Raw genomic sequence first — 15,329 nt, 5'->3', positions numbered from 1 at the left:
TCTTCCCCTTTTTCTTCATGTCCCCGGAATGGTTTTGATTTTATCATGTCTCCCTTTTTTCTGACAGTGTTTGTTCTCCACATGGAAGTTCTTTAGGACTCATCAAAATACCTGCTGTGTTTCCCTGAGATATCATTTATCACAGGACCATATATCACTGGGCTGCTCTGGGCCACAGATGTGCTGGCCTGGGTTTGGAGACTTCATTCTCTTCTGAGCTATCAAAAAATCCCTGGAAAGCAATAGGACAGGAAAAATCAAGCCACCTCCAACAAACAAGGATTCACAGTCTTTGGAACTTTTACAATATTCAACTCTTCTTTTGTCCTTGTCATCCTCTTATTGTGGGAATTGTGATCTGACTTCATTTAGTACAAGAAAAAAATCAACTTTGTGCCAAACCTTCATCGTCATCCACATGGGGAGAATGGGAAAAATGCTGTACCACCTCTCTCAAAAATCTTGGTATTGATATTGCACAACCTGCAATATTTAGCCCTCAGTCTGTTTCTGAGGCAAAACTAAGGGATTGGAATATTCAGTAATTTTATTATGGACACCTGTGACATTACCCTGAAAACTACAAGTCTCTCCTAAAATATATATTTATAAAACATGGAAGGGGGGTTTGGGGCTTTCCTAACAATCAGTTGCTCTAGACCCTGTTTGGGGGTATATTTACTTACCTTTAGCACAGTTTCCCACTCTGTTGCTGTGCTTCCCCAAACCAAGGCTCTGTAGCAGTTCCATTGAACGAAACTTTGTTTTGTACCAAAACATTTGGTTGCAAGTGGGAAAGTCTTGACCAGCTTGTGATCCCAGCAAAATATTTTCCTCCTGCTTTTGTGGGGGTATATTTCTCTCATTCCATTTTTGAAGAACTCCAAGTTTTAAAGTTGTCACTTGCTGTTATTGAAAACTTCTGACAGCGCACTCAAAATACTGTGTACACTGGGAAAAAGTAACTCCAGTAAGTAAAGTGGTAGTAACTCAGTAGTGTAGTCATTAGTAATCTAGTTAGAAGTCATTAGAAATCTAATTTTTCAGCAAACCTGAAGAAGGCTTCCAGAGTTAATGAATGATTCAATCCATAACAGGAGTGCTGAAAACATTTCTTTAAGATACGAGAACCAGGTTTTGGTCAGGAGGAAAATCTCATAGATATTCTGCATTTAGTTTTTAAGTGTCGCTGAAACAAGTCTGCAGGGAGTATGAAACCTCTGGTAACTCTTGGGTGACCCCTCTTATCATTTGCAATTGAATGCTCCTTTTATATAAGACTAAATATTTCTGCTTTGGGGTTTTTTTTCAGAATGTTCCTCAGAGCACAATTTACTGCTTTAAGTTTCAGATTTGAAATAAGCACACTTGATCAGAGACAGTTTTTTTAGTTGCTTCTTAGCTAGTATAAATGAGAAACTTTCACAGCTACAGTGTAAAAATGAAAAAAAAAAAAAAAAGAAAAACATTGCCAGATCTGTGGGTTTCTCCAGCTGCTAAAATGAGCCTTCACTAGTCATGTGTCTTCTACTGGAACTATAAAAGCCTTCTTTAAAAGAGCTCAAATTTTCTTTGCAAATGGAACAGCCCAAGGATCTGTAGCAATCATCCTGTTATTCATTTGTGGCAATGCCAAGAGTAAAGGGTTAAAAGTCTGGGGAGACAATATTTGGTTATTTTCTTTAACTCAGTGATGTATTTGGTTATTTTCTTTAACTCAGTGGTGAATCTGCTTTTAACATATGTGGAGAACAAAGCAGTTCAGACAATTAAACTTCCTAATCAAAATGTGTGAAGAGAGGCAGTGCTTTGTGCACTTGAATGAGGTGCTTGCAGGAAATCCTTGTCCAGCAGAGCAGCTCTGCAGCTTGCAGTCCATGCCTTGGAATGGTCCAAGTATCTTCCACTCTGAAGAACAGTGTACTCCTCAGTGAGGAGATGACAGGTTGTTCACTTGCTTTATTTCTTTATGTAAAATTGTTGTTCCTTTTGCCCCATTAAGGCCCTCCCTCAGGTGTGTGTGAGTGCTGTGGTGTGTCGGGGAGCACGGATGGAGCACAGTTCTTCCCGCTCCGCGTTCTCCTGACTGGGGCAGGTGCATTTTGGAAAACACTCCTCAGGAAGTGTGGGGAGATGGTCCTTGGACAGCCAACTCAGCTGCAGGGTTTGACAGGTCATCTGCAGCCCTGGTAGGTCCCCGTGGTGCTGATATGCAGGACCCAGGGGTGGGTTATCCCTGCGCTGTGCCCCTGGATCCAGGAGTTCAGGTATGGATTTAAATCATTGTTGTGTGCATTGGGTCTCCCCCTTATTTCCCCAGAGGGTCAAAGGCATCAGGCAATCCCAGTGGGCCCTTTGGTGCAGGCTGCACCCCTTTAGCCGGTGCCTGACTTTACCTGAGGGTGCAGTGGTGCTGAGGGACTATCAGGAATGTGGGAATGCTGCCCTCCCTTCCTGCCCGCGCTCGGCGATGGATCCCACATGATGAGGAGGAATTCAGGATGGAGACAATCCAGAATTACTGAATGCAGGAACTGGAAGCCAGAATTCCCTTCTCCCAGGTGAGTGGTGAAACAAGTTAGATTCTGGAGTGATATTTGTTCTTACTTTGTGCCTTTTGTCTGTGACTTTGCAATTAGGGTGTAACAGCAATATACGAGTGACTCGTTTGCTTATATAAGGAAACAAATAGTTTCTCTTCAGTAGAAAAATTTTATACTGATTTTCACTGAATCAGCCAGTGCTGGGTCTTTTATTGGCCTTTTCACTGTCTACAAATGTTTTACCAATTTCCATTGCAAGCCAAGGGCACTGCAGCCTTTCTTGGTTTTATGGTTTGAGAGGAAACATTAGGACAAAACAGGTTCTACCTCGTGAATTTTTCCTCTTCCACAAAGTCCAGTCTGAAAAATACATCTGTGTAGGTTAGGAATATATTCAGAAGAGATTACATCAGTAGCTAAAATGTCAAGTTTTTTTTTAAAAAGCCATTAAAATGGAATGTTTCTTTTTGTTTGGTTGGTTACGTTTTTTTTCTACAAGAAGGAAATTCCTACTTTTGGTCATTATTTCATAAATAAAAACTAAACATAATCATGTCTCTACATTATTAGAATGCTCCAGTATGGCTCTTTGCTTTGATTTTTTTGCCAGTTTACTGATCAATATTAGACAAGCAATACTGATAATTTTATATACACATATGTATAAAAATATGTATATATTTGCCATTCAGAGCTGGCAAATATACATACAGTAAATAAATTATTTCATAAATGTAGTCATGTTTATAGTTGCAGAAGTAAGGAATATGAGTAAGAAAAAGTAAAGAGTACATTCTGAAATTGAAATTATAATAAATTTTAGGCAGTTATACTGTAGTTACTCAAGCTGAAATCTAATGTTAGCATATGTGCTATGTTTTATGTTTATTTTCAGCTTCTTAGTATGACTTTTGCCTTAACTAAATGCAGTGCACAGTACAAATAAAATCTCAACTATAACTATCAAAATAAATAGGCATCTCGGGGGTATTATATCATCTTTGTCTGTTAAAAAGATTTTACATTCACCCTGTGCATGCTCTCTCACATATAAAAAGGCCTATTTTTAGCACTTATATGACTTTGTTGGTAGCACTTTAATGTCAAAATTATGTGTACTACTTTTAATGCTAGACTAAAATGGATCTGCTTCCTATTGCAAATTAGGACAATGGTTTCCAGCAGCCCACACTCATCAGTGCTCAGGAGAGCTCCCTTCAGTACATGATCAGCAGTGAAATTGCAGGGACGTGCAGATAAATTTGAATAAACCCATTTCTATGAAGGCATAAAGAAGAAACAATGAGGAGTTCAAATGTCAGAGCTCCCTGATTAATTTTTAATGATTTCCAATTCTTGCTGAGGTTCCCAGTATCAACATTTTAGTCAGTTATTTGCCCAGCAGTCATCCTATCCATATTTGATATGGGATAATTAGCAACTGGCTTAGAGAAGTGCAGCCCTTCCTACCATCTGCACGATCAATATTAGAAAGTGTTCTAGTTCCTAGGGATAGTCATGTATTTTCTGAACAGCTCTTGATTTATTCAAAGAGATGTAATGATCATGAGGAGTGTTAAACCTGCAGCCTCCTGTTGAGGCTGCAAACACAGTGGCTGTGTTTGGCCTCATTAGGTGTGATCCCAACATCTGCCCGGGGGGGTGGAGGATGGAGGCCACCTGCTCATCTTGTGTGAGTTCAGAAAATCAGCACTTGCTAAAGACCCATCGAGTGAGCACATCAAACCGTGCCAGTGGTAAAAATGAAAGTGTTTCCAGTTCCTCATCAGCCTTCCAATTCCACCTTCTATTGCCATTTGTTGCATTAGAACTTTCTGTAATCCTTTCCAGGAGTAACAGGCCCGTGTCCTTGCAAGCTGGCAGTTTGCTGTCACTCAGAAAGCCTGGGGTGGCAGTGCTGGTTTCACTGGGGTGATGGCTGGAGAAAGCACCAGCTGGGAAGGATCAAGCTTGTAGATGGTTTGTAAACACGGAGAAACAAGGGCATTCACCAGCATGGCTCCCCAGTTGCAACAGGTGACATATTAACATGAATTTGCAATAAATACCTAAAAAAATAACCCCATTTTTGCTGGTCACTAACATATGAAATGAGGCCTCGTTCCTTCTTTCCCTTAAAATAACCAATAGGGCCTGAACTCCTCTGGACAGAGCAACTTACAGCATATTTTATTAGCCAAGAGAATGGTCGATTTAAAAACAAAAACTATTTCTTTCTTTCATGTCTTTGTTTCCTTCCCTTTTCCTTTCTTCTATGGGAGTTTATATTATGATGAGTAAAAACAGAGAGATAAATGGTATTAAAGCTATGTCAGCTGCAGCTAAACAAGTACCTTTATCAAAAAGACCATTCCTGAAATCTTAATGGGGTGTTCTTTTTCACAGTGCAATTCTAGCAAAGTACTAGAAAACTCTCCTGATATTAAATTAGTATGTCCATTGATCATGCATGCATTCCAAATGGGAATTTATGCTGTGTTAGACAATAATGCACTTATATGATTTTCAGCTTAATAGAAACAATGATCTTAATAAGCATATTAAATTGGGAGGCACTATCTGATGATGTATGTTTTATTTCGCTGCTAACAAACTGAATTATATGCTAAAGCTCTGCAGTCAAATTGAAACCTAGTCAGTTCATAAAAATGATTTAACAGCAGGTTCCTGTAGCACACTATTCCTGCATCCTTAGCTGCTGTGGTTTTTAAATCCATTTTTTCTCATCTCATTTAATGAAAACGTTTTACCCTCTTTTGGGCATCACAAAAAGTGGAAAGGGGTACAAGTGTGCAGGTGAGATGGTGCAACCTGACACATGTGGTGACATGAAAGCTGACAGGGTTAGAGTCAGCAGGAAACACCAGTGAGTGGAAATTCTCACAGAAAGTACAGCAACATACACAATAAAAACAGGCAATAGCATTGTTACTGCTGTGCATCTCACAAACTGAACAAATTAAGGATTTTCAGAGGAAAGTCAATGCTTTTGAAAGAGATGGTTAATTTTTGTTTATTTAAAAAGAAGTGCTTTATTATCATTTAAAATTTATTGAAACAAGTGGTATCATTTTTCAGAGAAGCTTCTGAAAAAAAGTGTCGCTTTTTAATTTTTATTTTTTTTTCTGAGAGGATTCTCTGTGGCTGTATTGCATGATTTTACCTTGTGCTTAGTCACTGTACTCTGTGATTCCTGCTCTACCTTTCTTATTCTTGGCAAACTATAATCTTGGAAGCCAGCTCCGTGATTTCGATATGCATATAATTTTACGTAGTTGATGAATCCAGCAGGCAATAGTAAACAGCAGGGAGGGGCTCAATGGAAACTCATTTGTTAGTTTTCCCACTTGGAGGCTGTTATTTTTATAAATTACTTATATTGGACACTGTGGGAGTGCCCTTTTTCATATACGCTGAAGTACTTCACTGGCCCCAGGAGTCACTAAGACTAGTGGATTTTAATAGTTATAGATCTTAAATGGAGGGTTAGAAATTGTTTCTTTTCATTACAATTACAACAAGGAATTAACCCCAAGGGTATCCACTTAATTTCATAATATATAGACTGGAACGCTAATAATGTGTCTCTCCTAAAATGTAATAAAGAAGCAACTGCCCCTTGGCTCCCTGGGGTAGATTTTTGTAAAACGTATGGCAAAAACGTAACACAAAGAAGATTTTCCCTTAACAAGCTTTGTAATGTCCCCAGCCCCAGCGCTCCGAAGCTCGGGCACATCCCGTGCTGGCACTGGAATTCAGCACCAGCACTTTGGGGTTGCCTCGCTGGTACCAGGAGAACTAATCCAGCCCCGGGAGTGGAGGGTGATTTACAATTAAGCACATGAAGAAGTGGAAGAGTGCAGGGAGGCAGAGGCAGTACAGTAGCACAGAGTAATTACTTCCTGCAGGCTCTGCTCAGCCCTGTCCTCTGGCCGAGTTTCCTGAGTTGTTTTAATCTTCCTGCCCTGCTGCAAACAAACCTTGGCCTCGCAGTTGGCAGCCAGTGAACTCCGGGACATTGGCTGTTGTGTTTGCTCTTGTGAGCAGCAAAGCAGCTCTGACCCCTCAGTCATTGTGGATGGGGACTGTGGAACAAATTCCTGGCCGAGATCTCGAACGCCGGATCAGGCTGTGGGTTTAAATCCAGGTTAAACACATTTCTGTTTGTTGATGGTTTTAATGGGGTCTGACTAGATACAGTATCCTGGGAAAGCTGGAGAGTAAAGGCAGCAAGAAAAGTACTACACTGGCTGTGCCCGTTTTATCCTGAAAGAAAAAAATCATTTATAGAATTGTTTTGGTTTGATTTTTAATTGTAATGCTTATAGACATCTCTAAGATTGTTGTTTCTTAAGGAAAATTAATCGGAAAAGAAATAATTGGCCAATTTTTTTTTCTTTAATTATGCATGATATGCTCAGAATTCTGTGTGCCTATTTATATTGCAGATATTCTGTTTGTGGCTGCAAATTTAAATAACTGCCCTGACTAATCAGGTGTACATGCAAAATGCTCAGCTGATATGTTTGTACCCACCCTCTAAAATTCTTTATCTGTTTAAGAAACCAAATAAACAAACTGAAAGAGCTGGCCTCTGACACTTTCACCTCAGTGAAATGCAGTGGGTTGCTTTCTTCTGTGGTGCCTCAAGACTTCCCTCACTTTTTTTCATGTTTTCTTTTTCCATTCCAGTTTTCCATGGATGGTCACTTCAGATTTCTGACTGATAGATCCATCTTTAAAGAAAAAATTAAAATCCCAAAGCAAACCAGAAGAAAATCTAAATTCGTAAGTCTTTCCAGCTGGTTTCTGTTAATTTTATTTTAGTGGTATTTAATTTGGCATTTCTGGGCCTTTTTTCCCCTTTATTGGCGTTATAGTAAAATGGGGGGAAATATTTACATAACAGAATTTACATTTTAACAACTTTCATCACCTTCTCCATGTTGTGATGTTAATGTTCTTAAATGTGTCCTGAAACCAGGCCACTCAATGAGAACAACAGCAGGAGTAAAACTGTCAGGGAAGAACAGGAGGGGCAGAATAGAAGTTCAGCATTTAGCTGAGTTAGAAGCTGAAGGCTGAAAGGGCCTCTGAAGAGAAAAGTTTCAGGATTAAAGGAAATTCTCCCAGTAATTACTCATGTGACTGAGTAGTAATTGCACTTGAAATATATGAGTGACTTCAGCAATCAACATTATGATCATGGAGCATAATCTGGATTCTGATCGTGGACAAATTAAAAATAAAATGCTAGAGATCTCTTCAAGAACTATTAATAATAGAGTTGTTTCACTAGGCGAAGTCAAATTAAGGCTGTATTTGTGAGGAGGAAAGCTCTCATGCTCAGTTTCTTCCATTTCTTCCATCCATTCCCAAGTGATACAAGAGCCAGTCATTTCAAGGGAAATCTGTGTTACAGCAAGATAAAACATGTGATGTACTTCACAAACAATGTTATCTCCTTCAGACAGATAAAAATATAGATACTGTAGGTCAGGTGCCGATTTGTTTCACAGAAATTACATGCTGGAAATCACTCCTGCTGTATTGCTGTGTATCTACTCATACTGTGCCCAGCTTCTGCATCCCTAGAATATATTAATTAGTAAAGTAAAAAATATGTGGTAAAACCTATTATAAAAAATGGAGGTACCCTACTTGGGAGCTAGAAGCAAAAATCTGAAGCACTTTTCCCCCAGTTATTATAATTTTTGCCCTTTTTGTACTGCCTCCATCTGATAGATCAATATGTGCTTTGTCTCCCAGTATGGGGGATTTCTGTGAGAGGCACCAGATGTCCTGTAGCCTTTATTCTAAAATCCCCATTCATTTTAAATAAAATATGGATGCCTACCCTTAATTACAGCATGGCAATATGTTACTTGTCCCTTTCATGGGATTTTGGAGAGGTGTCAAAAATACATTTCATCGTGAGTACTAAGGTCATATTTACGTAAAGAATTGTTTTGGGAAGCAGAATAGAAAGCGGTTTTGTTTTGGTGTTTTTTTTAAGAATGATACCAAGTGTGCACAGGCCAAATTGTGCTGGATCTGTGTGTGCTGTGGGGATGTGACAGCCACGGGCTCCTGCCTGCAGGAACACCCACAGACAGCCCACGAAGAGCAAAACTGATTTGGACACAAATCAGTAAGAAAGGCAAGGGAAGGGAAGAATGTTTAGAATACTGGGTTCATGTGATGTAGGTCTTGAAAATGCCTCCTCATAAACTTCCATAGGGACCCCATGTCAAAGTAATAGAATAAAAGGCCATGATGTTTGCAGTCAGCTTGGGGGTAATGCTCAGTGCCTTGCTGGAGGTGTGATACAGGGGCTGAAAGGCTGAGGGTATAAAAACATCAAAATATGTGAGCCTTAAATGAATTTCTGGATAGGAGAAAAGTAATAGGATTCTTGATTATTTGCCCCAAAAGAATTACACTTATGTAGCAGTTGGAATAGTGAAAGGAGACCTCAAGTTGTCATCATCAGAAAACATAAACCTTCTGCTAGAAAATGCCTCCAAAGCAGTGGAAAGCAGTGGGTGAACTGGGCAGAGCTCAGCAGCACATGCAGAGAACACCAACCCTGGCAGACTGACTCTGTCTGCTGTACAAACCTGCCTGGATCCTGCACTCCAGGGGCAGAACCATGGCAGGGTTTGCACAGGGCGAGTTCCACAGAGCCTTCCACCATGTGGTGTCCAGGGAGTCCTGGATTAAAAGCAGCTGAGATTCCTGGTTATAAATGACATGGAACCAGAAGAATCCAGTGCCCCATGTAGCCAATCCTGTGGCTGCACCAGGACGCTGTTGGTGTGGAAGAGCATGGGCTGAGAATGGGAGCAGCTTGGGAGAAGTGAGGGAAATATTTCTTTTATTGAAATGGGGCAAGCACTCTTACTCATCTCTGGCCATTTCGAGATGTGTTATATTCTTTTATTAAATCGTACTCCTTTTATTAAGAAAATCCAAGTGGGTTCTTCTTGCTTTCACAATACCTGTATAGTACACTGAAGTTCATTGGAGAAAAAGAAGATCATTCTGCTTTTTCATCCTAAAGCACACCTGATTGAGAGTTGTAAATATACTACACTCTGATATGCAAAGCTGCAAAGCAGGGTTTGTGCCATTTTTCTCAGACAGGCCATTTGAAGTTATATTAATGTCTTTGGGGAGATATAACTGTCCGGAAGAATGAAGGTACACTGAGGTCTAGGATGTAAGTGGGTAGAAAATTCATTCTGATTTAAGCAACTTAATTATTGCTTGGGTTTAGTTGAACCAGTAAAGGTTGTGCAGATCATTCATTTTTATTATTAGGAGAGAAATGGTCTGATCACAGCCAAGACATTTTTCATGGTCTTTCTTATTTACCTTGAGCAAAGACTGATGAATAGCAGCAGAGAATAGAGCTGTGCTTGGAGCCAGAGATTGCAGCTCTCAACCTCACCGTTTTGTGGTACAAAAGCACAGCTTACTGCTTGAAATTTCCAGCCATGCTGCTTCTCTGCACTGTGTCTGTTGTAATGCGTAGTTTTCTGCACCAAATAAACCCTTTAACTTGAAGAAATTCACCACAGGAAGTGGTAATGCCATGTCTTTTTAAACTGCATATAATCCCTTTCCATATGAACATTAAGGTACCAGCTAAAAGACTTGCAGAACACCTGGTGTCCATATTGTTTCCTTTGTTGTTGTTCAAGACCCTAGAGAAACCATAAGTAGGTGTAGCTAAACTAATGTCAGTAATAATCCTGTGTCTCGAGTTACTGGGGAGCAGAGAAGAATTGGAACACTTAAAAGCTGCAGAACTGTTGTGAACAGCGTTTGTGAAAGACAGTGAAGTAGCAGCACGATCCTGCTGTTGGGTGGGTTTTCATAGCCCCAGAGTCAGGTGATACAGGAAATTCCTGTACCACTGAAGCTGCCTGGAGTGACCTGTGTGTGTTGTCATGTCTGTGAAACGCTGGGATCCCAAACCCCTTCTCAGCACAGTGGAATGGGGGCTGACACCGTGGTGTTTGTGTAGCCAGAGCAGTCAGCCAGCATGTGGCAGACTGGGTACACTCCTCTCCTTATCCTGTCTGGAGCTGGGCCCTTCTCTTGCCTCTGAAACAGTGTGCCAGCCACCAGCACGGGTGCAGATGGCACTGCGGGCAGTTTGCAAGTGGCAAAGGTATTGCTCTTTGTTTTATTTTTAATTATTAAATGTTTTTCAAAACAAAACATTTTCAACAAGAGTTAAGTAACTGTTTTCCTCCCCCTTATGGCTTTTTAAATAGGGGGGTGGGAGGTTGGACATGTGAGCCTAAGTTCCTTCAAGGCAGAGAATTGTATCCAGGTTTTACATGTGATGGATGAGCACTCCTGGTCTGTGAGAAGCCTAACCTATTGCTTGTATTCATTAGACAGGTCTAGAAGATAAGAAGATCAAGCAGTTGCCTAATTTGTGGATCCAGACTGGACTTTGGTGGGGATTTGGCACCTATTTCATACACAGGTACTGGATGTGTGATGCGTGAACAGATTGCTGAGTACAAAGAAGTGAAATCAGTGTGTCAGCTGAGTCTGTTCTGTGCTGTCCATGCAGGCAACCTTAGCCATTTCTGAGTGCTGCAGGAGGTGGTGTTGATTAATGCTGATTTATGTTCAAAAATGTTCAAAGTCAAGAAAGCATATCCAAAATCCTAAAGTCATGCATGAGATGATCCTTGGGGGTCCCTTCCAACTGAGAATATTCTCTGATTCTTCCAAGTTTCTTCTTTAGCTGTTCTGGACTTTGAAGCATTAAAGAAAGACACTTTCTAGTGGAAAAATTGAGTGTGTGTGTGAACCAAGTGCTTCCAGGGCTGCAGAGCTGTTGGGTTGGGCAGGTGGGTTGCAGTTTTACACGAGGGGTCTGTGGGAGCTGAGCAGTCATGGCTGCTCTGTCAGGAATTCATAATCCTAGAGCTGTGGTAATGAACCTTTTCTGCTTCCAATGACTGAACTCCCCAATATCCTCTCCTGCAACACTTAATATAGAAGCACTTGAATATTTCTTTATGTAGTTCTGGATATCTGCCTTTTATTAATTTCCCTCTGGAAACTTTCTTTGAAGTTTAGGCATTTGAATACCTTAAACTACCTGACTGTCAATGAGTCAAACCCAGATGTAACAGAAGGTACACAGGAGGCATGTTTATGGCAAACAAGCCAATATTTTCATTGTGTATGATCATAACATGTTGACTGTGACACTAAATGTGCCACCCAACCTCTTTGTGTCTGTGTTCAGTAGTTCGCAAAGTTATGGTGATGATACCCATTATACACAACAGTATGGAGAATTAATTCATTAATGTTTCAAAAGAACTTGGAGATCCTCTAGCAGAAGGTGGTACACAATTGCTGTGTGCTAATTTGTTATTCTCTATTATCAGATTCAATAGGACGTTGTATAAATCTTTAAAAAAGCAAACAAAAAGCTAATCAAGAGTCACTTATTCTCACTGTCAAAGCTGGTAATGACCAAATAGTCTTGTTGTGGAAGTACAAAAAAAAAAAAAAAGTAATCCATGCTACTTGGGATGTTGAAGCAGCAATTAGTACTCATTGTAGGGAAGAGAAGTGGAGCTAGACCAGAAATGAGCCTTGATGAGCCTAATTGCCTTTAATTATCCCTAAACATTTTCTTGTTGTCTGTCTCATGAAGACAGAAGAAACCCTGTAGTTCTAAAAGGAAATAAGGCTCGGTTTTGTTTTCGTCTTTTAAAGAGGGACATAATAGCCACCATGGAAACATGTTCTTAATCAACCACATTAAGCTCCTGGCTGCTCTGCTTCTCTGGAAACTGCCTCGTTCATTATTATCAGGGGAAGGGGGAAGGGAAGGGGTTTAATCACTATTTAGCTTTTCTTAGCAAATTAAAATATTAATTACGATACACATTATTTTATCTTTGCTTAAGCTATTTGTAAGTATTGGTGAATAAGAGCTCATTTCATGTTGGAGTAATTTATTCTCAAACTATTCAGACTTACTTTTTCAATTCCTTTTAAAAAATCATTGGGTCATGACATGCTGTCTTCCAAGAGCTGAGAAAAAACTGAGAAGTGATTACTGCAGTGCATTCAAATGCCATGGGAAGGTGAGCAATGGAAGGCCAGACACCTCCAGACCAATGGGCAGGTATTTCTCTTTTGTTCATATTTATATGATGGAATGCCATAATCAACCTGTTTTGTTTTTTTTTAGTTTTCAGTATAATGGAAAAGAGGAGACTTTTTGTAAAATAAACTCTCATAGGAAACCCATGGCCTCTGAAAATCTCAAAGCTTAAGTAATATTAATGATGTTAGTTTGGTTGATGGAATACAGAAATATGGAGGGATTAGAAAAGCAATTTATAAAATGAGCATGATCAGCACTATTATGCATCTTCTGTGAACATCATATTCCTTTTCTTGGTGTGCCCATGCCACTTTACATTCCTCACTGTGAACTTTCTGCTGTTACTTCTTTACATAAGGGAAGAAAAGTTGCAGAAAGGGAAAACAATCAATGATGTCTCTGCATCAAATTGTGGCTCAGTAAACTTTTTTTAAATTAAAATGTGTGCTGGCATAAATCAGTATAGTTCTATTAGCTCTATTGGAGCTAGGTTGATTTATACCAACTGCAGAAAGAAATAAATTCATGTATTCAAGTAGTTTGTGTAGAATTGCATGGAAGGCTGTAGGAAACACATAGCACTGTGCCAGAGATGTAGTTTTACACACATTGCTGCCAGGGCTGTAGGACACTGAGTAATAGAGAGAGAAAACCAGAGGTATGTTGCTATTTTTCACTAAATGGTTGCCTGTGGCTTCTCACTTTCTTATGATAGTCTTGCAGAGTTTGTGGCTAATGTTGGAAAAGGCAGGGCATGACTGTAAGTAGCTGTGAGAGCATTTAGGCTCCATCGTGAGAGCCCTCCTGGTTGTTGGATGTCCATCTGTGTTCTGAACATTTGAAGGTGTTAAGCTGAAAAGATACGTAGACTGATTTTAATTAAATCAAATTACTAAAATTAAATCTGCTGATAAACAGAAGAGAAAAGCCAGTATGAATCTGGCCTTGAAAGAAAATTATTTTGTCTTTTTTTTTTTTTTTTTAACAGTCAAGTTAGCAGTTCAGAAAAAAAAAGTTAAGTGAAATTTGCCAGCAGCAACTTCCAGTTCAGTTCAGTTCAGTTCTAGACCTGACCTCTTTTACCATCATGATCTCTTCCTTTCACCTTAAAAAACAAATACTTTAAAAGCTCAGGGTATGTGTGCAGAAAGGGTCAACCAAGCCACACAATATTTTTAATTATAGCCATGGGATATGCATCTCAGGAGACGTGCCACGAAGTCAAAGGATTTTCTTTTCTTAATTACAGAAGCCTTGTACAGGCTCACTCCTGGACACTCCTGCTGCCCTGCATTATTGATGTGGTCTGGCTCGCTGCTCTTTATTTATTTTGTATGACACCTCATTCTCCTGCCCCAGTGCCATGTTTGCTGAGTCTTTCCTGGTTGTTCTCTTTGTTGTTGCTGTTGTTCTTATGATAGAAGGAGAGCTGAGAAAAATACCTTGTGAGCCTGGCTACAGCACGGCTTCTGACAGCACAGCCCAAACGTCTGACCACTCCTCATTCCTTCTCTCCTACCTAAGCACAGATCAGAACAGCATTTGGTTATTTCTGCAGGCCTGTATCTCCCCAGATTCAATTTTGGGTTTTTTGTATGTGGCTGCTTTTGACCTACACGTGACAGAAAGATTTTTTTCCCAGCACCCAGATGACTGCAATGCCATCCTTTTCTTGCAGCTTTCTAATAACTTGTGACCCAGGGTCTTTAGTCCGAGGAAGTGATTTTTTGGAGTGGTGGAATGCTAAATATTTCCCATCTTGGAGGCTTTGAGGGTTTGGACCATCCTGTAGGACCATTAAATCACTTTCTGAGTTATTTTCTCCTCCTGTGTTCAAATTAATTTTCTTTATTGCACACAACTAGGAAATTTTCACAAAATTTCCACCCTGCCAAACTGTTCAGTTTAATTTTCATTTTCCATGGAGCATATCTCCTAACAGCAGTAGCATGTGGGCTTGATCTGAGCAATGCACTTTGCCATACTTGGGTTGTCACTTTAAAGAGTTCATTGTGCTACAGCTCCTCCCAAACCAGATGCTCTCTATCACAGTTGCCTTCCCCCAGCATTCAGGATGTATGGCTTTGTACAGAGATTTACACAAGTGGTTTAAGCACATGCAGCTTCTGCTATTGCCTTCACAATTCCCTCCCCCACTAGGCTTCCTGGAGTAACTAATGTAAATTCCTGGCTGAACTAAGAAATTAAATCCTTAATAGTAAAATATCTATATTATCTGCTCGAGGATGATGAATTGGTGGGTTTGTGGAGGATTATGTATGTCTTACCCACAGATGTTTGACCTTTCTTTAGACATGTGTTACTTATGTGCTTGGTGAGAATGGGGTTGGCTTTTCAGACAGGGGTTGGATCAGGCCTTTTGAAGGCTTTGTTTGTGCTTCTCTGTGGCAGAATCAGTGCAAGAGAGCAAATGGTTGCTGCTATTTGCCTCTTTACCTGTGTCAGCACAATTCACTACAAGCTGAGAGGAAACCAGGAGTTAGAAGGCTTTTGGGGGGCAGAGGGGAGAGAAGTTAATAGGAACCATCTTAGTACAGCTGCTCGATGTGTAACTTTTTATTAGCTCTGTGATCTTTGCTTGCTGTATA

At 40.0% G+C, this 15,329-nt stretch overlaps 1 protein-coding gene across 1 annotated transcript in view; it reads left to right on the top strand.

Moving 5' to 3' along the window:
• LOC135418485 (uncharacterized) overlaps positions 1-15,329 on the top strand; it is an 80,075-nt gene that overhangs the window by 44,785 nt on the left and 19,961 nt on the right. The window contains exons 9-13 of the mRNA XM_064663903.1: positions 68-2,561; positions 4,179-4,580; positions 7,257-7,352; positions 10,976-11,067; positions 12,643-12,738. Coding sequence (XP_064519973.1) covers positions 4,521-4,580; positions 7,257-7,352; positions 10,976-11,067; positions 12,643-12,738 — 344 coding nt within the window. The 5' untranslated portion in view covers positions 68-2,561; positions 4,179-4,520. The remainder of the gene's footprint in view (positions 1-67; positions 2,562-4,178; positions 4,581-7,256; positions 7,353-10,975; positions 11,068-12,642; positions 12,739-15,329) is intronic.

This window comes from Pseudopipra pipra, chromosome 9 (assembly GCF_036250125.1).
Source record: "Pseudopipra pipra isolate bDixPip1 chromosome 9, bDixPip1.hap1, whole genome shotgun sequence".
NCBI classification, from domain to species: Eukaryota; Metazoa; Chordata; class Aves; order Passeriformes; family Pipridae; genus Pseudopipra; species Pseudopipra pipra.
Note: the sequence above shows the minus strand (reverse complement) of the source record. Positions and strands in the feature narration are given on the sequence as shown.